At 40.0% G+C, this 26,446-nt stretch overlaps 1 protein-coding gene across 3 annotated transcripts in view; it reads right to left on the reverse strand.

The window, feature by feature from the left end:
- Positions 1–26,446, reverse strand: part of LOC137384042 (F-actin-uncapping protein LRRC16A-like) — a 488,125-nt gene that overhangs the window by 65,626 nt on the left and 396,053 nt on the right. For all 3 annotated transcript variants that reach the window (XM_068057622.1, XM_068057608.1, XM_068057615.1), the window contains exon 29: positions 21,383–21,532. In XM_068057622.1, coding sequence (XP_067913723.1) covers positions 21,383–21,532 — 150 coding nt within the window. The remainder of the gene's footprint in view (positions 1–21,382; positions 21,533–26,446) is intronic.

Raw genomic sequence — 26,446 nt, forward strand, 5'->3', positions numbered from 1 at the left:
TAAAAAATATCAACATGATAAGGGGGTCCCACCAGAAGTGCATGAATTGCTCTAACTCTGCAGGCTGAAAGCAGCAGCAAACCAGCAGTTTTTAAGAATTTTAAAGGTGCAACAATCCATCTGGGCCAACCACCAGTTTATTCAACATACAATTCAAATCTCAGGTGGGGCATTAACTGCCCAAAACGTTTGACTTTCCACCTGTCTAATAAACTCAAATCCATCTGGATGTTCATCAGCTGAATGTCCCATCAGGAAAGATGCACCATTCATCATCTGGTGACAGATTCTGAGGAAGCAACCGTAAATGTTACAATAACTGACCTGCTATAATGGGTTGTAGTCATGGACCTAATGCTGATGTACAAATCTTTTTCATTTAGGCCTTTAGGCTCTTGCAATAGAAAGCTTTTGAAATGTCAGTAACACATTTAGTTTGGCGGAAAGAAAACTTCAGTTAGTCTGTATATCTAAGGGGCGAAGCTTTTATATCGAAGCTCTGAGGAGCACTGTGCAACATCTATCACTTCAACTGCAGAAAGGTCAATCAATTCTCAGAGAAAGTCAGAACATTTGAGTTCTTCCAAACAGTGAGAGGTTACGAAGATAAACGTGATCTCTGCTGTTTGGATCCTGTACACGAAGTTCAAGGCTCAGATTCAAGATGGGTTGAAACCTTCTGTCTTTTAGGGGTCTAACAATAAGTGTAAATATGACACTCTGAGATCCTAAACCAGACAAGCCTGCAAGGTAGCCCACCTCTGGGCTGCAGAACAATATTCTAAATCAAAGGACACTAGCTGCTACTTTGTGCTAGAGCTTAATCGCCTGGATATTGTCAGATTGGAAGTTATTTTCAATAATAGTGAATTACAGTAACACTGATCGGTGCCACCTATTTGGTAATAAATTTAACCTAGCACCCTAGTTTCATTTTAAGAATATTTAAGCATAAAATCTTTTACTCCAGAGAGAGATAGTCTCAGAGTTTTTCTTTGGGGTGGGTGGGGAGGGGGGGGGGTGTGTGGAGTAGCGGAGGGGGATCCGGAGTGAGTGAGTGTACGGGATGTGTGTCTTATATGAGCAATTTCCAATACTTGCACTATGTGAAACACTATGGGGGAAACTCCATGAAGTTGAGCAAAGAGGATGGTCCAGTGGAAGTCCAGGTTAAGTTATGGAGTTTAAAATGTGGAAGTTTATGGGAAAAAGTTAAATCCAGGATGAGATCCATGCATGTGTTCATTGGGATACACAGGTTCAAGTAATAAACATCATGGATATTTCAGTCATCAAATGAAACATGCCTAGGCTTCAAAACTTAAGGAAGCAAAATTCCACTTCATAGTCCATGAGTTATTCAGCCAGTAGCTATGGCCTTAGTGTAAAACATCAACTGTTCAGTAATTGTAGCTAAGCCTGGGCAATGGTGCCAATAAAAGAAGAGTCCCATCTAAATCCAGCCATGCATGAAGCCAGGTCTCACAAGGCTGAGGATTTGGAAACAAAGCTGTCTTTAAAGGCTCTAAAGGAGGATTCTTGGTCAGGAATTTCCTACTTCTAATGCCAGCAATAAGGATGGTCAGGGTAATGATATTACAGTTTGTGGAATAAGTTATAGGAAAAGTCATTCAGAAAATTCCCCTGTTCTTCCTTGAATAATGCCATGTGACCTTATATGCCCAACAGCAGGGACAGACATCCGAGAGATGGCACCCCTGACAGTGGAGCAATCCCTCAATATTGCACTGAACAGTAATCGAGATTACGTGCTCAAATCTCTGGAATGAGATTCAAATTAATGACGTTCAAGCTTGAGGTGAACCAAGGCTGACACATAAGCAATGATTCCTGTAAGTTCTGTGTGTGCACGGCCATGCAGCAATCGTGAAGGTACCGTGCATGTTGCTCACAAGTAGTCCCCTTTAAGATAACGCATGTGCAAAACTGTGTTAAAAATGTAAAAGTACCATGCATTGAACTAAACAGGCCATGCACAACAAAGAAAATTTAGAGGGATCATTGCACTTAAGCCCTAACTTTTCAAGTCTTTCTTCATAATTGTAACTTCTGTTCTGTGCAAGAGGAAGCCCACTGGAGAGAATAAAGGGCAGTGCTAAATGTTCACTTTCCCTCAACTGAGGAGAAATGAATATTATTGATAATGAGTAAACAATTAAATGCCCAGGTTTAAATAAGCTAGTCACTGAGGGGATAGTTTAATATTTATAACTGCAATGTTCAATTTGGAGCAAACCTAATTTTAAAAACAAAACATAACAAAAGGAAATCATTTGAATTTGTGGAAAGCTAATATTTATGTTATGAAATAAACTTCTGTAAATCCCAATGTTATTCTGGCGATTCCTGGATGTTCTTTTAAACTGGAGAACAAAAGTGAGCAAGCTAACGGTCTTATGCCCAACTGAATAGTGGCAGAGCTTTGTATTTACGTGATTCGAATACAGAAATAATACCTATCCTAATAACTTACAAATGGAAGCTACTTACAAAATCAAATTTAGACAGTGCAGCAGTTAACTGACGAGTTAACTAAAGTTCTACCTGGTCTGTGGAGTATTGGGTGAACAAATTATACCACAAATGGGTCATCTGGTTTCTAAAAACGCAAAAGAATTTTAGGCTGGCCGCAACAGAGCCCATGAATGCAGCTGTGGTATTTCTAAATAGTGATTTCACACCAACATTCCCCACTTGAGACTCACTCACTGGTTTTGTAGCAGAGCTCACCTGTGATATAAAAAAATCATAGCACAACAAGCTACTGTGCATCCACTTTATAATGAACGTATAGTTAAACAGAATATACTAGAAGGCATGGATAATATGGATGTACACAGGTTATTCTATTTAAGTTGTGATTATGCTGCTGGAATACAAGAGCAGTAAATTGGCAAACCTGAAGCAAGATTACAGATTAGAAGTTGTTCCTGTACTCAAATTAAAGATGATGTGCATGAGATTCCCATCAAAATAAGTCAATGATGCGCCAATTAACTCCTTTCCAAAATTGTTGGATTAATATCTAGCTATGAAGGTGTTGAAGCATACATGCCCAAACAAACAGAGGTGAACTACTGTAGCTCCAGTTCTGCCCAGACTTGAGGAATGCTGAATGAGGTTCCTAGACAATATTACACTGGCATTCCTTGGTTTAACTGCCTAATGTTAAGACTAATGAAAGACTTCATTGCATCCACTCTTTGATGCATTTTCTTTGATTAATTGCCTTCGGCAGGAGTCTGAATTAATGTGTGTGCATATTATACATGCACTAAAGGAAGGAGATTTGATGCACAAATTTTAGTATTTCCTGCATTAGTGCACAGTCTTCTTCAGCCTTTGAATAAAATTCAGCTTTAGATATAAACGAATATGCTATGATTCAAATGTAGTGGGACACAGTCTCTAACAGCCTGAAGCTAATCAGCAGTTCTGTTCAAACATACAAAACTTTATGTCAAAGGAGGACACCATTTGGTCTATATGTCTGTGCCAGTTGAAACAGAGCCATTCAACCAAATCCCACTTTGCAGTTCTTGGTCCACAGCTCTCTAGGTTACAGTACTGAAGTGCATATAGAAGCATATAATGGTTACAGCACAGGAGGCAGCTATTTGGCCTGTCGTATCAGTGTCAGCTCTCTGCAAGAGCAATTCAGCTTATCCCACTTCCCCAGTCTTTTCCCTGCAAAGTACCAAGTGCTTTTGAAATGGGATGAAGGTTTCTGTCTCTACCACACTTTCAGGCAGTGAGTTCCAGACCTCCACCACCCTCTGGGTGAAAAAAATTTCTTAACTCCCCTCTAATCCTCTAGCCAATTACTTTAAATCTATGTCCCATGGTTACTGATCTATTTGCTTAGAGAAGTACATCCTTCCTATCCACTCTATATAAGCCCCTCAATAATTTTATACGCCTCAACTAATTTTCCCCTTAGCCTCCTCTGTTCAAATGAAAGAAACCCCAGCCTATCCAATCTTTCCTCACAGCTAATATTCTCCATTCCTGGCAACATCCTCATAAATCTCCTCTATACCCTCTCTATTGTGATCACATCCTTCCTGAAATGCGATGACCAGAACTGTGATCAGTACTCGAGCTGTGGCCTAACTAAGGTTTTATACAATTCTAGCATAATCTCCCCACTTTTATATTCTATGCGTCGGCTAATAAAGTAAAGCATCCCGTATGCCTTCTTAACCACCTTACCTACCTGACCTGCTACCTTCAAGATTTCCAAGGTCCCTCGATTTAGCTACACTTGTCAGTATCTGACCATTTATTGTGCACTTGCCTTGTTTGCCCCAAATGCATTACCCCACACTTCTCCAGATTGAATGCCATTTGCCACTTTTCTGTCCATCTGACCAGTCCGTTGGTATCTTCCTGCAGTCTGCAACTTTCTTCCTCACTATCAAGCAGATAGCAAATTTTTGTATCATCTGCAAACTTTGTAATTAGGCCCTCTACATTTAAGTTTAAATCACTGATATAGATCACGTAAAGCAAAGGACCTAGTAGTGAGCTCTGCTGAATCCAACTGGAAACAGCCTTCCAGTCATAAAAACACTAGTTAACAACTGCTCTTTGCTTCCTGCCACTGAGACAATTTTGGATCCATCTTGCCACTCGTCCTTGGATCCCATGGACTTTTATTTTTCTGATCAGTCAGCTATGTAGGGTCTTGTCAAAACCCTTGCTAAAATCCATGTTGACTACATCACATGCACTACCCTCACTGACCTTCTTTGTTACCTCCTCAAAAAATTCAATTGTTAGTCAGACACGCCCTTCCCTTGAAAAATCCATGCTGACTGCCCTTGATTAATCCGTGCCTTTCTAAATGAGGAATCATGCTGGCCATCACAAAATTTTCCAATAATTTTCACGCCACCGAGATTAAGCTGACTAACTTGTAATGACTTGGTCTATCCTTTCCTCCCTTTTTAAGCTATAGTATAATGTTAACAGTCTTCCACACATCCGGCACCATGCCTGTAGTCAGAGAGGATTGGAAAATGATGGCCAGAGCCTTCACTATTTTCTCCTTTGCTTCTCTTAGCAGTCTGGAATATATTTTTGCACTTCTCAGCAATTTGCCTATATATTTTCTCTTCTATTTCATAGTCCACTTCACCCAGTCTGATTGCCCTTTTTTTGTTCTTCAGTTCTACCCATATGATGCTCCTTCTGGCATAGCAGCCCTCCTCACAGTTGAGATCATTTCTGCAACTCACCCTCCTTTTTATACTCCCCTTCTCTATCCTGTCTGAAAACCCTGTAACCAGGAATGTTGAGCTGCCATTCCTGACCTTCTTAAAGCCGTATCTCATTAACGCATGGTGGGTCCGTTAGCTCAGTTAGCTAGACGGCTCAAGTGAAATGCAGAAAGATACCAACAGCGCGGGTTCAATCCCCATACCGGATGTGGTAGTTCATGGAGGTCTGCCTCCTCACCTTGCCCCACACTTGAGGAGTGGTGACCCTCAAGCTATACATCACAAACTGTCTCTCTCTCTCTAATGGGCAGAGATGCTTATGGTCCTTTGGGACAATGGCTACAGCAATCTCAGTAACAGCTGGATCATTCTTCCTCGTGTCTTTCTGTGCCCTCAACTCATATGCCTTATTTATTAGACTCTTTGCATTGAACTATGTAACAATTGTCATTGTAAAATGTCTTAGTTGTTTATTCGCTAGCCTTCTCGTGTTGATCACATCAATCTTCCTCAACACCTCTGGTATATATTATTCTGGCAACAAATTGTGGTATCATAATATGATATACCACGTGGGTTTTCGCCGGGTGCTCCGGTTTCCTCCCACATCCAAAGACTTGCAGATTGATAGGTAAATTGGCCATTATAAATTGCCCCTAGTATAGGTAGGGGAATTGTGGGGATGTGGTAGGAATATGGGATTAATGTAGGATTAGTATAAATGGGCGGTTGATGGTCGGCACAGACTCAGTGGGCCGAAGGGCCTGTTTCAGTGCTGTATCTCTCAATAAATAAAAATTTAAAAAAATGACTGAATTTGATATTAGGTTTGAGTGAGATGAGTCATAAAACATGGCTTTAAATTTAAGTGAGGCAAACATGAAATGAGGCTTTCCAATTCTCAGAACTATTTGCGTGATAACTACTGGCACAAAACCATGGGCAAAGGCACTCTCAAATACAGGGGGCCTAACCTTTATAAGTAGTGTGTCATGTGAGTCGATGACATGTGGCCAAACCTCCAGGAATGCATCCAATGAAAGTCAGCAACACTAAGCACACATAGAAACTAGCTAGATATAAGCCCACCTCAAAGCCTAGGCTCAGTGGTAGCACTCCTGCCTCCGAGTCAAAAGATCATGTATTCAAGTCCCTGACATCTAGGCTGACTCTCCAGTGCAGTACTGGGGTGCCATCTTTCAGAGGAGATGTTAAACCAAACTTGCCCTATTTTGAACAGAGCAGGGGAGTTATCCTGGTGTCCTGGACAACACTTATTCCTCAACCAACAACTAAAATAGATGGTCACTGCTGTTTGTGGAAGCTTGCTGTGTGCAAATTGGCTGCCAGAGTTCTTGCATTCAAAAGTACTTCATTGGCTGTAGAGCACTTGGAATATACTGAAGTCATCAAAGGTGCTTATAATACAATTCTTCCTTTCTTAAAGCCAGTAGTGGAGGTCCTCCATGTTAGGAAAAGGTACCTGACCACTCTTGGAACTGAGCTCGAGAGTGAGCAGGAGGGATTAAAAAACACAATCATCCTTTGTTTCACAACCCAATTGTTCAATTTGCAAAAGTAAGCTTTAATAATCATTTCAAACAGACTAATCACTTTATATAAAAGTCCAATTGTCATTCTAGCACATTATCAAAAATAATCAAAGCACATCTGACTTCTCTCATAGGACTTCCATGCAACAGAAAGCAAATGAAGCAAAAAAGACAAACCAACTGCCCAACATTAGACTGTAACCACAGGAATACTTACACTGGTACAGCAGAGAGTCTCCATGCAGCAAAAGGAGAAATCAGAAAATGGAGGAAAAGAAGACATGATGAAAATGGTTTTATATTTCAGAAAGAAAGTATAACCAGCACAAAAGAAAATACACTGCAGCACCATTATCTTTAACACTCAAAGCTTAGTGAATCAGAAACGCACAGATAGCAAGAAGTTATAAAGTAGGTTTTGGTGGCCAGATTTAAACCAGAACAAAGGAAATTATCAATACATTTCAGCAATATTCAATATGACCAATAAGTTTAACAAACCATGCATGGAGGCAGACATTGAATGCTGATAGAAGTATTAGCATATAAATGCAATTTCTAAATTAAATATTTGGCTTAGTCCCTTCCCTCCACAAGAGAATGAGAACATAACCTTACTGCTGCCTTTCTGAACTAGTTCATGCGGACACTGGGAGTGTGTGTGGGTTGGTGGGGGAAGAGCTGGCATGAGATAAATTAATTAATTCATCCTTCCTGGAAGCATTCCAACCCTGTCAGTACCTCTGTGGAAAAATGCTTCATAAAATGTTTTGTTCTGGAAAAGTGATATGATCTTCAGTGCAAAGTAAGTGGTTCCTCACTGACTGGAGAAAGTTCCAGATTCAAAGCCATTTCCTTCCACTCTGGTGCACAGCTCCAACTGAACTGTAACCTGTGCATTATGCTTTGCTTGTGCTGGAACTGAGGGTATTAAACACTGGGGCCCTGCTGTCAACATCCTGGGGGTCACCATTGACCAGAAACTGAACTGGACTAGTCACATAAATGCTGTGGCTACAAGAGCAGGTCAGAGGCTGGGAACACTGCCGTGCGTAACTCACCTCCTGACTCCCCAAAACCTGTCCACTATCTATAAGGCACAAGTCAGGAGTGAAATGGAATACTCTCCACTTGCCTGGATGCGTACAGCTCTAACAACACTCAAGAAGCTCGACACCAAGGACAAAACAGCCCGCTTGATTGGCACCCCATCCACAAACATTCACTCTCTCCATCACCGAGGCACAGTGGCAGCAGTGTGTACCATCTACAAGATGCACTGCAGCAACGCACCATGGCTCCTTAGACAGCACCTTCCAAACCTGTGACCTCTACCACCTAGAAGGACAAGGGCAGCAGATGCATGGGAACACCACCACCTGCAAATTCCCCTCCAAGCCATGCACCATCCTGACTTGGAACTATATCACTGTTCCTTCACTGCCGCTGAATCAAAATTCTGGAACTCCCTTCCTAACAGCACTGTGAGTGTACCTACCTCATGTGGACTGCAGTAGTTCAAGAAGGCGGCTTTCCAACACCTTCTCAAGAACAATTAGGGATGGGCAATAAATGGTGTTCTAGCTAGCGACAACCACATCCCCCAGGCCCACATGAATGAATAAAAGAAAAATTGCTTACTGCACTTGCAAGTTTCATGTCATCTGCAAATTTAAAATTGGGCTCTGCACCCCCAAGTTCAAGTCATTAATGCATAAAACAGCAGTGATCCTCATACTAAACTATGGGGAACTCCATTGTATACCTCCCTCCAGTCCAAAAAACAGCTATTCACCACAACTCTCTGTTTTCTATCTGTTAGCCAATTTTGCATCCATGCCAGTACTTCCCTTTTATTCCATGGGCTTCCATTTTGCTAACATAATATGTGGCACTTCATCAAATGCCTTCTGAAAGTCCATATACATATCATTTAAATAAATGATCCTCGTCATGGCTAAAATGGATCTGATTGTCCAGTTACATGTCTAGCATTATTCCAACATGGTTCTGGCTTTACATAAGACATGAACCCTTTCTTGTAAGAAGCAGTTATCAAGACCAAAATGGACTCTGAAGCAAAGCAGATTGAAATTGCACCTCTACCCCCACACCCCCGACACCTACCCCATTAGGGAGACTCATTCAGCACTCCTAGGTTGAGCCTTGACTCTGAATCTAGGCTACAATTACAACATAACTGCAGTGTTGGTGTCAAGTGAAACAATTTGGCAGTGACATTACATTGTCATGGGGTGCATTTACACTACAATCTCCAACAGACCCATGATCTTAACAGATGGAAATCTTTATTCCCTATCGGAGAACCTTTATTCCTCTTCCACTCATGGCAGATAAATTAGATGATGTACTTGAAAGTGAAGTACCACAAATTATTGTGCCAAAAAGCCAAATGTCCATTAAAATATCATGTTGATCTGGAAAAATGAATTGATTTTCAATGCAAAATAAGTGGTTCCTAATTCGGACTAAAGACAGCAAATTGTACTTGTGCAGTCTGTTTGAATACAAGTGACAAGCATATATTTTAAAGCATTCTACGCTGTCTCATGTTTTCAAAACATATTCCAAATAGTTTAGCTTAAAGCCACAATTGAAAAACCATCAATTTCCTTTGTCAAATGTTTCAGGATCCTGAACTGAGGATAAGAGTTTAATTTTAAAAGCTGAAGATGTCAACAATATTACTCAAATCAAAAAGAAATGCATTTTGATTTGCGTGTTCTGCTATTTGCCTCACATGAACAGCAGCTCACCCTCAACCTCTCAGGTTTTTTTTTTAAAGAACTTGCTGGATTTGCACATAAGTTACCTGTGAAAGTTGCCGCAAAAGTTAGCACTCATACTAAATGGCACAAGTTCCCTTTTAATGACATGATAATTGTTATTGCAATGTCGATCAAACTCTCCTGCTGAAAAACTGAACAATTTAAAATGTCTCATTCCTGCATGCAGTACATTCTTAAAGATTTTAATTTTTTAATATTTTTTCTTACTTTCCTTTTTGTCTTTTCCTCACTCTCTTAATCCAATCCTTCTTTCTCTATTTCTCTTTCTGTACCTGATTTGACTCTAATTCTTGCATTCTTACTCAACAGTCCTGTTTTCTTCTCAATCCTTAAATCTCATTGCTCGCTAAGGTCCCAGATGCTCCACTGCCCTCACTGTACCGTTAACTTATCGCACTTACAGAAAATTATATTTGATTGAAGGGTGCAGGAACATGTCTACTAATGGTGCATGTCACGAGATGTCCACCTCCAATAGGATTTGGTCCAATGTTCCTAATCTTATGGAATATGCATTCCACTATTTAGTATTGCTCTGTTGCCTTTGGGCACAGTTCACTCTACAAATTTTAATATCGTAACTATTACTATATTTGCCTAGCATGACGCATCTAAAACACTACATGTTTTCAATCATTTGCACAATTCATCTTCACAACGAAAGATGTGCCCAAGAGCCTTTTCAGATATGCAACAATGTATTCATAGTATTATATATTTAGCTTTGCAAACTTCAAGAATATTGGTGATAACTAAAGAACCACATCAAAGGTTATTGCGGATAATAAAAGTTCATGGTGTCATGGTGTAGGGGGAGCATATTGGCATGGATAGAATCACAGTGCAGAAGGAGGCCATTCAGCCCATTGTCTCCGCACCGGCTCTCCGATAGAACAATTCACTCAGTTCCATTCCCCCCACCTTGCACATTCTTCCTTTTCTAATTCCCTTTTGAATGTTTCAATTAAAACTGCCTCCACCACACTCTCAGGCAGTGCATTCCAGACCTTAACCACTCGCTGCATGAAAAGTTTTTCCTCATGTCACTTTTGCTTCTCTTACCAAATACTTTAAGTCTGTGCCCTCTCGTTCTCAATCCTTTAACAAGTGGGAACATTTTCCATCTATCTACTCTGTCCAGACCTCATGATTTTGAATACCTCTGTCAAATCACCTCTCACCCTTCTCTTCTCCAAGGAAAACAGTCCTAACTTCTCCATTCTATCTTCATAACTGAAGTTCTTCATCCCTGGAACCATTCTTGTGATTCTTTTCTGTACTCTCTCCAATGCCCTCATGTCTTTCCTCAAGTGCAACGCCCAGAACTGGATGCAATACCCCAGCTGAGGCCGAACTAGTGTCTTATACAAGTTCAACATAACTTCCTTGCTCTTGTACTCTATGCCCCTATTAATAAAGCCCAGGATACTGTATGCTTTATTAACCGCCCTCTCAACCTATCCTGCCACCTTCAATGACTGATGCATATATACACCCATGTCCCTCTGCTCCAGCACCCTCTTTAGAATTGTACCTTTTATTTTATATTGTCTCTCCATGTTCTTCCTAACAAAATGAATCACTTCACATTTCTCTGCATTGAATTTCATCCGTCACCTGTCTGCCCATTCCACCAACTTGTCTATGTCCTTTTTGAGTTCTACATTATCCTCCTCACAATTCACAATGCTTCCAAGTTTCATATCATCTGCAAACTTTGAAATTGTGCCCTGTACAAGATCGAGGTCATTAGTATAGATCAGGAAAAGTAAGGGTCCGAACACTGACCCCTGGGGAACTCCACTACAAACCTTCCTCCAACCCAAAAAATATCCATTGACCACCACTCTTTGTTTCTTGTCACTCAGCCAATTGCAAATCCATTTTGTTACCATCCCTTTTATTCCATGAGCTATAAGTTTGCTCACAAGTCTGTTGTGTGGCACTGTATCAAAAGCCTTTTGAAAGTCCAAGTACACCACATCAACAGCATTGCCCTCATCAACCCTTTGTTACCTCCTCAAAAAACTCCAGCAAGTTAGTTAAATGATTTTCCCTTAAGAAATTCATGCTGGCTTTCCTTAATTAACATGCATTTGTCCAAGTGACTATTAATTTTGTCCAGAATTATTTTTTCCACAAGTTTCCCCACAACCGAAGTTAAACCGACTGGCCTGTAGTTGCTGGGCTTATCTTTACACCCTTTTTTGAACAAGGGTGAAATGTCTGCAATTCTCCAGTTCTCTGGCACCACCCCTAGTCTAAGGAAGACTGAAAATTATGGCCAGTCCCTCCGTGATTTCCACCCTCACTTCCCTCAGTATCCTTGGATGCATCTCACCCGGTCCTGGTGCTTTATCCACTTTAAGTACATACAGCCTATCTAATACATCCTCTTTATCCATTTTAATCCCTTCCAGTGTCCGAATTAACTCCTCTTTCACCATTGCCTGGGTTGCATCTTCTTGCTTGGTAAAGACAGATACATTTAAAACCTCAGCTATACCCTCTACCTCCATGCATAAATCCCCTTTATGGTCTCTAATCGGCCCCACTCCTCCTTTTACCACTCTTTTACTATTTATATATCTATAGAAAAGTTTGGGATTTCCTTTAACACTAGCTGCCAGTCTCTTTTCATGCTCTCTCTTTGTTTCTCTTATTTGCATTTTCACTTCCCCTCTGGACTTTCTACATTCAGCCTGGTTCTCAATAGTATTTTCTACCTGGCAACTGTCATAAACACACTTTTTCTTCTTTATCTTAATCTCCACCTCTTTTGTCATCCAGGGAGCTCTGGATTTGTTTGCCTTACCTGTCCCCTTCAAGGGAATATACCTTGACTGTGCCCGAACTATCTCTTCTCCAAAGGTAGCCCATTGTTCAGCTACTGGTTTTCCTGCCAACTTTTGACTCCAATTTATTCGCCCCAGTTCCATTCTTACCCCATTGAAGTTGGCTTTCCCCCAGTTAATTATTCATACACTGGATTGTTCTTTATTCTTTTCTATCGTCAGCCTAAATATTATGATACAAATATCAATGTCCCCTAAATGCTCTCCTACTGATACTTGATCCATTTGGCCCAACTCATTCCCAAGGTCCAGGTCTAGCAGAGCCTCCTTTCTCATTGGACTAGAAACAGACTGCTGTAGAACATTTTCCTGAACACACTCTAAGTACTCTGGCCCCTCACTGCCCTTTACACTACTACTATCCCAGTCTATGTTTGGATAATTAAAGTCTCTCATTATAACTACTAAATTTTGCACCTCTCTTTAATTTCCTTGCAAATTTTTTCCTCCACATCCTTCCCACTAGCTGGTGGCCTAAAGACAACACCAAGTAATGTAATTGCACCTTTTTTGTTCCTTAGCTCTAGCCAAATTGATTCTGTCCTCGACCCCTCTGGGACATCCTTTTTCTCCAGCACTGCAATGCTCTCCTTAATCAATATCACCACCTCTCCCCCTTTTCCCCCTATCCTATCTTTCCTGAACACCTTGTATCCAGGAATATCTAACACCCAGTCCTGCCCTTCTTTGAGCAGGTCTCTGTTATTGTCACAAAATCATATTTCCACATGGCAATCTGCGCCTGTACCTCACCAATCTTATTAACCATACTCTGAGCACTCACAAACATGCACATTCACCCTGATTCAGACTTGATTACTTTCTCCCTTATTCTGACCCTACCTAATAACTTACTATACCCTCCTCTAGTGCTATCTCTCTCCCTCAGTACTCTGTGCACATTAGTATTTCTCTCTGATACTTGCTCCTGGTTCCCTGACAAGTTACTTCCCTCCAGTCAGAACTCCTCCCCCTGCTGATCTCATTTAAACCCTTCCCAACAGCACTAGCAAATTACCCTGCAAGGATATTAGTCCCAGTCCTGCTAAGATGCAACCCGTGCATCTTGTACAGGTTTCACCTGCCCCAGAACTGATCCCAATGCCTCAGAAATCTGATGTGCTCCCTCCCACACCAGTTCTCCAGCCACATGTTCAATCGTTCAATTCTCCTATTCCTATGCTCACTCGCACGTAGGACTGGGAGTAATCCTGAGATACCTTTCTTCCAGGGCCGGCGTCCCTCTTGCTGTGGTGTCTGGTACAGTCCCAGCAGTGGCCACTGCTCCCAGTGGCGCTGCTGGGACCGAGAGCTGTTGCCTCGCTGCTTGGCCGACAGCTCATGGAGGCGGAACCTCCTGCCTCAGAGAGGTGGATGTCCCATCCAAGTCCAATTAAGAGCCCGGGCCACGTAAAATCCTGGCAAGGCTCCTAGGCTCGGCGGAGGCGGGCTCATCCCTGACTTTTTGGCCTGTGGGCGGGGCCGCCCACCCAAAGTAAAATTCCAGCCCATGGTTTTAAAAAAAACACAAAATAATTCAACAGTTCATTGCTTAATATCCTTGATCTAACTTTGGGGTTAAATAAATGCACCATTTATGGTATAGAATTGGCTGGAATAAAAGTGTTGTTTCAACTAGTCCATCAAGAAATGTTAAAAATGTTAAATTACTTCAAATTTACAATGAACTGCAAATATATTTAAAAACAATTCCCCAGTACCCGCTAAAAGCCTGTTTTAGTTACTACACATTTAAAAGATACAGAATTGAAATTAAGACACGTATATTTACAGTTATCTGCAGGCTCAGGCATCACACAATTGAGACCAGTCTTGTCCCCACCTGGCATCGGTGTGCAAGCACTACTGACATGAAAACTGGAAGGCGATCAGGAGGAGAAGATTGGCTTGTGTTTTTCCTGTACACCCCAGGGACACACAGTTTGCAATTACCGTACTGCAGCTATGGTTAAGATCAGCTAACTCAGTTATATCCCACGAACAAACTGAGGATCGTCCTAATTTGTATGGCATAGCGCCACACCATTGAAAAAATATCCCTACAAAACAAATCATATCTATCATGTAACTTGCAATAAATAAGGTACCCAAAAGGCCAGGACCAATTTCAACTAGTACAGCTCAAGAATGGCCAGAAATATGCAGCCAAAATGTTTTCTTGTTACTGCACTCACTTTTCATTAATGTCAGCAATAATTAAAGCTCATTTAATCTGTTATGCTTTTCAACTGTTTATTGAAAACCATTCATATTTTACTTAATGTCGATGGTATTATGATTGATGTTGCATTTGTTAACTGCAAGAGGAGATTGTATCTTTAAGTGAGCATTAGCTTAATGCATTGCAAACATCCTGAGTGATGGACCACTTCATACAAAGGTATGTCTGACAGCAGCTAAAACAAGTCATTCCCAAATGGCCAAGCTCCATTTTTAAAACTGGTAACAGAGTGATAAATGTCACTATAAATAATTCAAGATTACCTAAATCAATAACATTGGAAATGCATGCAGCAAATGATGAAGCATTGTGCCTGAATTTATTGACTGAAACCAGAAGCCTACCATAAGGTAACACTATGGAAATAAAATCTAGGAGAATAATACAGAGAACACATTTTAAAGTCCACTACAAAACTTACAAACGCAGAACATATCATTTACAGCCCACCTCATGACTTTTGAAATTAAAAGGACAGTGGTTTAAGAGTCTGTCCAGATGAAAAAATGAAAAGAAAGCAAAAGAAGCTCATCAAACCCAACCAGTCACAGATGATGCAACTACACCACCATGTTCCTCACCAGCAGTAATTTGTTCTCCTGGGACAGACTTGAAATAAATCAGAGAAAAAACTGGACCATTCAAAAAAAATTCTACTCTGTCCCCAAAGGCAAGTTCCTGGAGAACTCTACTGCTTGTGGCTCATATCAAAGTAGAAGTAGGCCACTCAGCTTTGAGTGAAGAAGTGCTACCTGATTTTGTTCCTGAATGGTCTAGTTCTAATTTTAAGAGTACGGCCCCCTAGTTCTCGATTCTCCCAGCAGAGAAAATAGTTTCTCAATATCTACCCTATCAAATCCTTTTAACATTTTTATCAATTATGTCTCTATTTTCTACACTCGATGAAAATACAAGCCTAGCTTATGCAACTTGTCCTCATAATTTAATCCGCTCAGCCCCAGTACCATTCTGCTGAATGTGTGCTGCACCCTCTCCAATGCCAATATTTCCTACTTGAGGTGCAGTACCCAAAACTGAACACAGTACTCTAAATGGGGTCTGACCAAGATGAAGCATAAACTTCTCCCCTCTGTATTTCCGTTCCCCTTGAGATAAATATCGAAAGTGCATTAGCCTTGTTAATTGCTTACCTTGTGACTGGAAATGCCATCTTCTTAAAGGAATTTATCAAGTTCATTTTAAAGGACTCTCGTGATCTTGTACTCCCACCGCTCAAATTTCTTCTAGAAGTTTGACGACTTTCTACAAAATCAATTCTTTCTAGGAACTTAACTCTGCTGTGGTATCCTACCACCCGTATACATTTCAAATAGTTAACCCGACTGCATCCAATTCCACCAGTTTAAAAGCTTCATCCATATTGCCTCTAAGCCTGCATTTTTCCTGCTTAAGTAATTAATTTATGCAGCCTATTCTCACAACTAAGATCTGAAAGACTTGGTAGCTTTGTAGCTGCCTTGCTTTTCACCCTATTCACAACCTCAATATCCCTCATCACATGTGGAGACCAGAAATGGACAGATTAAACCAAGTGTAGACATACCAATGTTTTATATTGCCTAGTAACAGTATTCTTCACTTTGTACTCAAGGAAAGAGTCTTTTAGAGAATCCACTCCACCTCCCCAACAACACCCCCCCACCCCCCACGAGAATTTTCAAATCAGAACCTGTTTCTCTAGCATTTACTACTGAACTCACAAACTGTTTCATTTTCTTATTGCTGTTAATTATAAGAGCTTGCGAGGCAAATTCTTTACACAGAGGGTGGTGAGTGCCTGGAACTTGTTGCCGGGGGAGGTGGTGGAAGCAGGTACCATAGAGACGTTTAAGAGGCATCTTGACAAATACATGAATGGGATGGGAATGGAGGGATACGGACCCCGGAAGTGCAGTAGGTTTTAGTTTAGGCAGGCATCAAGATCGGCGCAGGCTTGGAGGGCCAAATAGCCTGTTCCTGTGCTGTACTGTTCTTTGTTCTTTATTTTTTAAAAACTTGCATATTCTGTGTGGCAAAGCTCAGTTGATACATGTCTTTATATCTACAGGTGTATTATAACACACAATGCACAGTGCATTATTCTGCTGCTAATGGAATATTATAATCTGCCTTGTCCCTTAAAGCGAAAGGTCTTAATTGCTGTTACTAGCACACTTTGTAATCAATTAGAAGTCATTGCTGTTCTCAGGGTAATTTCTCGCTATATTGGCAGCTAAATCCCCAGTCTCCCTACCTTCCCCCTCCTTTTAAACCAGAAAGAGTAATGACGCTTCAAATAAAAAAAATGCTGCTTGCTCATTGGTATGCTTGCTGTTTAATCAGTTACTATTGCTGCCTTATGAATCTGAAAATTGACCCAATCAGGTGAAAGTGTGACAGATGCATGTTATGTGCAAAACTTTTCAGGGGATAAGAGAGAAATATTAAAAAATATTCTAACACCAAGGCATAAATTCCTTTTCCTCAAACAGCAAATCCAAAATGGAATACTGAATTTAATCATCAGAATAGTGCCAATATGAACCTCTTCCGAAAAGTATAAAATTCAGGTTGATTCGGATAAGTTAATTCTCTTTGAATGGTCATCTTACAGAGTTTCTTTTGTAACAGTTCAGTATAAAAACAACCATATTGGCAGTAACTTGTCAAAATTTGGCATACCTACATTTTATGGGTTTCTGCTTCAAATTATGTAACTGACACACTGGAGACCTTCCCCCTACCAACCAAAAGTCCATCATTTCTGTGATGGCCTAAATATCTAAGCTGCATGGTATCATCAGCTTTTCTAGTAGCCCTTTATAGTGGGTGAGTGGAGGTAGAGGTGGAGATAGGAAGAGAAGACAGATATGGTGCAATAGCAAATCAAGGAAATTTCTTCTCACTGACCCTTCAAACATAAATTTTTTCTTTGACTGCAAGCTGCCAGTAAGCAAACTATGGATGCTTTTTATCATACTGATCTTACTTTCAATAATGGAAATCTCACTACACAAACCATTCACTTCTTTTCAAGCTATTTAATGCTCTCAACTATTAGAGGTGGACTAACTATGTATAAATATATGCAATACCTTTCAGATAGAAATTTCTAAAAAAACATCTTGGATACCAACAGCAGCCTGAGCAGACACATCACCAAGAATGAACTTTTCTCTGGCTTTGCAAACTCAATTAAGCAAACTCAGTGTAGATGGGCAACTCACAATGTCTCTATTGAAGCACAATACCATCAACAAAGCTTCAGTGCATGTGACAATTTCAGCAGCCAACTGACATTAAATTCTGAGCCACAATTAATTGCTGCCTAAAACACACAGGTTTGGAGTTTTCACTGGCATTTCCAAAATCAGTCAAACCAGCGCAATAGATCATTAATTTCAAGTGCAAATTGGGTTCCTGAGAGCTTTTGGGCCGACTTTAAAAAAAAAATCACACTATAAGCAGGCCCTGCCCACAAAACTGGCTATGACCCCCACCCACCACGATCAAATTAATTATCATGGCGATTATCAGTTAATTGTGCCTGATTGTGGGCCTTCGAAGAAGATCTTAAATTTAGTTAAGTTTGGTGGGGGAGTAGGGCCCTAGTAGGCATCTTTTAAAAGCTTTTAAATATTACTTTTATTTTAATTTAGCAGGAAACTGACCACTGTGCTCCAACGTAACAAGTAAATGTTTCTGTACATAGATTTTTAAAATCCATTTTCAGATATTTCAGGTGGTGGACTGGACATTGATTAAAATGCTTATTTTTTGTGATAAATCCATTTTCAGCTATATAATAAAACTGCACTAGGTTACCACTCTTAATTATAACAAGGATTCTTATTTAACACAAATTTATTGTCAACAAACATTATGCTTTAAAATGCTGTCCAAACTTGCTGATTCATGTAAGATTGTATGTTGGGCATTATGCAAATGAGTTTGAGTGGAAATTTGAACAAAAAAAAAGCATTTAGCAAAATGAGTATAATTTTGAACACAATTAGTGCTTGGATTGCTGATTGTGGAAACTCTTGGGCACAGTATCAGAAAATATGCACTGATCAAGACTTCAGGTATCTGAATCACTTGGACATAGACATAATTCACATTTCACATACACACAAGTATTATAGAAAGGCTAAGTGAGTAGTGTAATAACCTCTAATTGAGATTAGTTAAAAGTTACTGCACGACTCACCTGGTCTTCCTGTTACCAGAGACTTGTTTATACAACATGAACAGAAGTCAAGCAGCAGCTCCTATCTTTCAGGACCCATGAAACTTAGATTAACTATGTACACGTCTAATTCGTAGGCTACTTTCTCCAAGAACAAAAAAAAACAGGTAGAAGCAAAACCGCATGACTCATACAGTGCCATGTCATTTTACCCTGCATAAAATATTTAAAATGTAGTGGATTCCATCTTTTTCATGTTAAGGTCTGGAATGCACTGCCTGACACTGTGGTGAAGGGCAGGTTCAATTGAAGCATTCACAAGGGAATTAGATTGTTATATGAAAAGGAGGAATGTGAAGGGTTACAGGGAGAAGGCGGGGAGTGGAACTGAGTGAATTGTTCTTTCAGAGAGCTAGTGCGGATATGATGGGCCAAATGGCCTCTTCTGAACTGTAACGATTCTGTGATAACCACTTTCAATCAAATGTCCCCACATATAATTCTTTAGCCGTCAAATTAATTATTTCAATTAAGTGATGTTCAAATAAGGAAAACTTTAGTAATGAAATTTAGAGTGATCACAGCTTTGGATCACTCCATCAGAAGCAAACAGAAAATAAGAGTTTAAAAAAAAATGAAAAGTCTGTGTGCCTTTAAGACCTGTTGTTATTTTTCTGTGAACAGTGACTGTTGACATTTGGTATTTGCAGTGCAGACTGCAAGGCAATTGGTATCCAAGCAACAGGATGGTTTTATGATTGTCTTGTGACTCTTATTGTTTGTAAAAAAAGGTTTTCAGTTCTCCAGAAGGAAACAAAACAGCTGGAGTTGTGTCTTGCTGATAGACCAGAGAAAGAGACCTATTCTCTCTAAAAAAAAAATAAGCTCTGCATTTCAAGGAAAATGTGCTACATTTAAGGTGAGGTTTTGACCTGCCTGAAAAGAGAGGAAGAGACCTCGAGAAAAGAGGAATTGCTACACTCTGTGGAGAAACCCCGCTTTGAAGAAAGGAAACCTGTGTTTTGGGTGGGGCAGGTCGCCTCCAGTCAAGAATTCCTGTCTCAAGAGTGAGTTCTGTCGTTGCTGCCTTCTGTGGAGAAGGCTCATTTGCTGAGAGTAAGTCCTGTTGACTTTTGCATTTTGGAAGTTCCTGAACTCTCAAGAAAGTTTCTGTTAGACTGCTACTTTAAATTTTAAATAGACCTGTTGCTACAACCTGTTGCTGAAAGAACTATGTGACGCCTGCTGCAGATGAACTGCTGTGAATGCCTACCCACTAGAGACTGTTGATTAATTTCACCTGGAGAGACATCGAGTGGCATCTGACTATTTGACTCTGGGACACCTCACCATTCTGGAATCAACCCACTAAAAGTTACAACCCAGTTATTTTATCATCCCTAAGAAACTATTATAAAATCAATATAACTACTTTTCCCTGGTTAACCGTTGGTAATTGAATGTGTGTGTGTGCACGAGGGTTAGGAAGATTGAAGAGTTATAACGTCTTTTTCTACATATAGATTCATCTCATTATTGTTTAAAATTTGTTTTATTAATAAACAGTTAATTTTATTGGTGTTTAAAGAAATCTGGTTTGGCATGCTTTATTTTGGCAATAAATAGTGAATTTATTAATTAATTTAGTTTATTTTTCCGGTAGGTGGGTAAGTTTACTAATATGCTGTGATCTGTGGAGTAGGGTGATTGAATTAAGTGTATTACTCCCCCCTTGACCATAACAATAGGAGTATCTTAAAAACTATCTTTAGTTACAAAATTATTGCCTAAAAGATGCTTTGAAACTGCACTTCAAACTGTTCTAGGAAAGTCCTTGGAAAGTATCTGAGTTTTCCATTATAAGTTGCACGTTCTAGTTCTCAATACTTGAGCTGATGAGACCCTGATTAAAAATCACACTAGCCTTGTTTAAATAACATGCATAATGGTTTCTGCTGCTAGGAAACCCTCAGAACAGGTTTGTGAAAGTTTGGCGATGTTATACACTGTCAACATGTCCAAACTCATCAAGATTCTGAATTCCATTAATTTCAATATGATTTTTTTCAGCACAGGCATTACAAGTTTCAATGTTGCTTTGCTTTAAATATTTATCCAAGTCTACACAGGCAAATTGAGCTGTCATGGGAGAGTTATATTCCTTCTGATATAACTGAATAGCAGTCTTATCCATACACAGTCCTGTGGTGGATAAATGGGACACTGTGTTCACTGTTTCTTTTGTTACCAAAATAAGGTCATCCAAAACATTGAACATGTGAAGTTAATTTATTTTCTGTACCCAAAAGATAGTGTTAATAGCCTCACACAAGGCAAAGAGGTATCAACATAAACAAGTCGAATGCTTTTAAAAAAATCTAATATACTTACTACATAGGTTATACATTTCCAGCAGTAAGTACAGTAAGCAGAATGGACACCCAATACACAAGACTTGAGTTTAGTATATTACTGCATTATCAAGCTTACCATGCAGGTATCAAGTTCCTCTAGCCTCTCCAATTCAGTCAGTTCCTCAGCAGTGACAGCAAGTCGTTTTGTTGGCTTCTCTTCCAACACTTCTATTTCTGTGGACTCCTGTCGTGGTAGTGGCTTTCCACGCTTTGTCAAATGGTTGGCCTATTGTAGGAAATGTGGGAAAGTATATGATCAACAACAAAGGAAGGAAACTACCATCTGCAAAATATTTCTTGTTGTTCATACTCTAGGCACTTTAGTGCTCTTGTGTGATAATATGCATTACTAATTCAACCCTAATATCAATTTATTTAGACACTATTTCAACTTGCTCATCAGGGGTATGCCAAAACAACACTCACTTGAGCTATCTAGGAGAGGATGAGGTGCCTCTTAAAACTCCAACATGAAGGCTTCGAAAAGCGTTAAAGTTTGAATGTTTTACAACTTGAATACCATCCAAGTGTGTAGCAGAAAACATTGCTTTCCACATGACATACCTTCAGGCAAAGCAGATGCCCATGAAAATGTATTACACAAAGCGAACCTCTTTTGTAATGCTACTTTTTGAAGTTGCACAAAAAGGGAATTGCTATTAAGGTGGTATTTTATATAGTTTTTCATTAGCAGCAAAACCTTGCACACGTATTGCACAGTCATGCATGACAAAAGGCAGGGGCAATGTATTTAACAGCAACCTCATCCTAAGCAATCGTAATAATGTTTTGCTAGCAATTAGTATGCAGCTGACATCAAATTATTATAATACTTAGTATGCAGATTTGAATTCTTTTATTTAAACTGCCACAATTGAAGCCCATAAATTGATATAACCTGGTGGAAATGGCACTACATAATTTTATCAGATAATTCCCGATAACAAAAAGTAATTAGTATTATATATACGTACTACCTAATTTCACTCTTCGTGGCATAGGTGGTTTGCCACCTCACAGTTCCTTCCTATTCATATCTCTCTAAATCTTAATTCAATTATGCATCATGACTGCTGCTCTGCTGATTACATCTGGGGCCCTGATCACTCTAAAGCCTCTCAAGCCTATTTAATTTCTGTCCATAACTTCAGTAAACCCAATATAGAAACTACTAAGGACAACTTAATTGATTAAATGTTATGTTCCTGTCCTTCCAGCAGCCACCACTTCTACTTTGCTACCAAAATGGTCTTCCACAACTAGTAAATCTTCTTTTCCAACCCCCCCACCCCCACACTTGTCTCTGATCAGCTGGTAACCCTCTCCAGCCCTCTTCCCCGTTAACACTTACCCATCACTCCTGAAGGCATAAATGCTAAATCACCATAGCTCTTCCTTGCCCCCAATGGTACAGTTGCTATCTCCAGAAAGCTAAACATTTTCAGATCCTTTTCCCCTCCAACTTTATTCGCAAGGTTTTTAACCAAGACCGTCCCTCCAGATACACAGAGAAGGCAGTGGGAACAGATAGCGCTAAGGTTAAATACCTGCAGTTTAATCTCCAAGACCTGGACGCAGTGCTGCAAGAAGTTTAATGACCTCACAAGAGTGGTTAAGGTCAGTGAAGGCATCTTCAAATGCTATATCCTACCAGCCACATCACTAGTAATACAGTAATAATGGGTGAGTTCAATTTACATATAGACTGGTTAAACCTAATCAGCACTAATGCTGTGGAGGATGAATTCCTGCTGCATGTATGAGGTGGGTTTCTAGAGCAGTATGCTGAAGAACTAAAGATCAGGCTATTTTAGATTTCGCATTATATAATGAGAAAGAGATAATTAATAATCTTGTTGTAAAGGAGCCTTTGAGAAATAGTGACCATAATATTATAGAAAGTGTTATAGTTCACTCTGAAACAAGGGTCTTAAATCTGAACAAAGGAAACTATGAAGGTATGAGGGGCAAGTTGGCTATGGTGGATTTGGAAAATACACAAAGATTTGACAGTAGACAAGCAATGGCTAGTATTTAATGAAGTGTTACCTGGTCTACAACAAATATACATTCTTCTAAGGCATAAAAACCCAACAGGAAAGATGAATCAACCATGGCTAACAGAAGAAGTTAAAGATTGTACTAAGTGGCTTATTAGGTTGACAGAAAAAGCGGTAAGGATTGGGAGCAATTTAGAATCCAGCAAAGGATGACCAAGAAAATGATAAAGAAAGAGAAAAGAAAATATGAATGCACACTATCGAGAAACATAAAGACAGACTGTAAAAGCTTCTTCAGGTATTTGAAAAGGAAAAGATTAGCAAGAAAAATGTGGATCTATTACGGGAAGAGACAGGAGAATTTACAATGGAGAATAGTGAAATAGCAGAGAAACTAAACAATTACTTTGTGTCTGTCTTCATGGAGGAACATACTGAAAATCTCCCAGAAATACTTGGGAACCAAGGGACTTGCGGAAATAAGTAACTGAAAGAAATTATTAATAAAGAGGTAGTACTCGAAACATTAACTGGATTGAAGGTTGATAAATCCCCTGGACCAGATGAGTTACATCCCAGAGTGTTAAATGAGGAGGCTATAGAGGTAGTGGATGCATTCGTGGTTATCTTTCAAAATTCTATAGATTCTGGAAAGGTTCCTGAAGACTGGAAAGTAGCAAATGTAACCCCACTATTTAAGAAAGGAGGAAGAGAGAAAATGGGGAAACACAGACCTGTCAGTTTGACGTCAGTAGTAGGGAAAATGTTGGAATCTATTATAAAGGATGAGTTAACTAGACACTTAGAAAATGATACGATTGGACAGAGTCAACATGGATTTATGAAAGGGAAATAATGTTTGCCAAACATGTTCGGAGTTTTTTTTTTGAGGATGTTACTTGTAGCCTAGATAAAGGAGAACCAGTGGATGTGGTGTATTTGGATTTTCAAAAGGCTTTTGATAAGAAGGTTCGTAAACAAAATTAGGGCACATGGGATTGGGGGCAATATAGTGGTATGGATTGAGAATTGGTTAACAGACAGAAAGCAGAGAGTAGGAATAAACAGGTCACTCTCAGGTTGGCAGGTTATTACTAGTGGGGTACCGCAAGGATCAGTGCTAGGGTTACAGCTGTTCACAATCTATATAAATGATTTGGATGTGGGGACCAAATGTAATATTTCCAAATTTGCTGATGAGACACAACTAGGTGGGAATACAAGTTGTGAAGAGAATGCAAGGAGGCTTCAAGAGGAGTTGGACTGGCTAAGTGAATGGGCAATAACATGGCAGATGGAATATAATGTGACAAAGTGTGAAGTTATCCACTTTGGTAGAAAAAAAACAGAAAGGCAGAGTGCTTTTTCAATGGTGAGAAATTGGGAAGTGTTGATGTCCAAAGGGGCCTGGATATCCTTGTTCATAAGTCACTAAAAGCTAGCATGCAGGTGCAACAAGCAATTAGGAAGACAAATGGTAGGCTGGCCTTCATTGCAAGGGGATTTGAGTACAGGAGTAAAGAAGTTTTAGCTGCAATTGTATAGAGCCTTATGAGACTGCACCTGGAGTATTATGTATAGTTTTGGTCTCCTCATCTTGCCATAGAGGGAGTACAATGGCGGTTCACAGCCTGATCCCTGGGATGGCAGGATTGTCTTATGAGGAGTGATTGAGGAAACTGGGCCTGTATTCTCTAGTGTTACGAACAGGCAGTAAATCTTTTTATCTCTGAACAAATTTCCCTGTTTTTTTTTTCCAACCACCTGTCCATGAATAGATTAGTGATTTAATGTTTTTCTTCCCCCCCCCACTCTTAAACCCTAATAATAAATGACCACATCAACAACACGGTTTTTAAAGTTAAAACAAAGAAGTAGGGTTCAACAACACACTCTTGAACTTGGGTTTAACTTTGCCACGCATGCTTACAAACATTCAGGGAAAGGTTAAAGGCAATAAAAAGGTAAGGAAATTTACTAAATATAAGTATAAATTAACATGAATTTCAGTTAAAACTAGTGTCCTTTGAAAAATATCAAAAAAAGTCCAAAAATGGAGACCACTGACTGGAATGCTGGGTAGGGGAAGGAGTCGCTGAGAAAACCTCTTCTCTGACAATTTCTTCTCCTTCTGGCACTTTCAGACGTAAATGGAGGCAGCTAAACTTCTGAAGTCACCTTCTTTTGGACGGAGAGGAAACTGGTAGAAATCAGACATTCCTGCTGTTTCTGCAGCTTGTCTTGTTGATTTTTCTTGTGCAGCTTCTTTCTAATTTTTCTTGTTGAACAGGCCTTAGAGAGAAGTCAATGCCACTTGAAGGCAGGGTGATCTCGGGGAGAAATGTGTAGCCGCAGGCAGCTGGCCCAAATCTCTCAACAAAAGGCAGCTGTGGGTTTAAAAACAGGCTGTACCCTCAAACTGCTACAGTTTCAAGTCCAGGCAGGTTGGATAGGGGTTTCCTGGGTCCTAAAGCTAGACCCTTTTCAAGTTGCTGTCCCACCTGACCCCTCTCCTCCATTTTGACAATCGGAGCGCAGCTAAAACATAACAGGCTGCATACAATGGTGGTTGACATTAATACTCAAATGCACAAAACACAACTTACAAGGAGGTTCTCAACTATTCTTGACACTAGAGTTTCGAAGAATAAGAGGTGATCTCATTGAAACTTAGAAAATTCTTACAGGGCATTACAGGGTGGATATAGATAGGATTTCACCTGGCTGTTGAGTCCAGAACCAGGGAATACAGTTTCAGACTAAGGGGTAGGCCATTTAAGACTGAGATAAGGAGGAATTTCTTCATTCAGAGGGTGGTGAATCTTAGGAATTCTCTACCCCAGAGGGCTGTGGAAGCTCAATCATTGAGCATGTTCAAGACCGAAATCGATAGATTTTTTTTTATATAGAGATACAGCATTGAAACAGGCCCTTCGGCCCACCGGGTCTGTGCCGACCATCAACCACCCATTTGTACTAATGCTGCACTAATTCCATATTCCTACCACATCCCCACCTGTCCCTACCACCTGCCTATACTAGGGGCAATTTATAATGGCCAATTAACCTATCACCCTGCAAGACTTTGGCATGTGGGAGGAAACCAGAGCACCCGGAGGAAACCCACGCAGACACAGGGA

The sequence above is a fragment of the Heterodontus francisci genome, chromosome 2 (genome assembly GCF_036365525.1).
Source record: "Heterodontus francisci isolate sHetFra1 chromosome 2, sHetFra1.hap1, whole genome shotgun sequence".
Lineage (NCBI taxonomy): Eukaryota > Metazoa > Chordata > Chondrichthyes > Heterodontiformes > Heterodontidae > Heterodontus > Heterodontus francisci.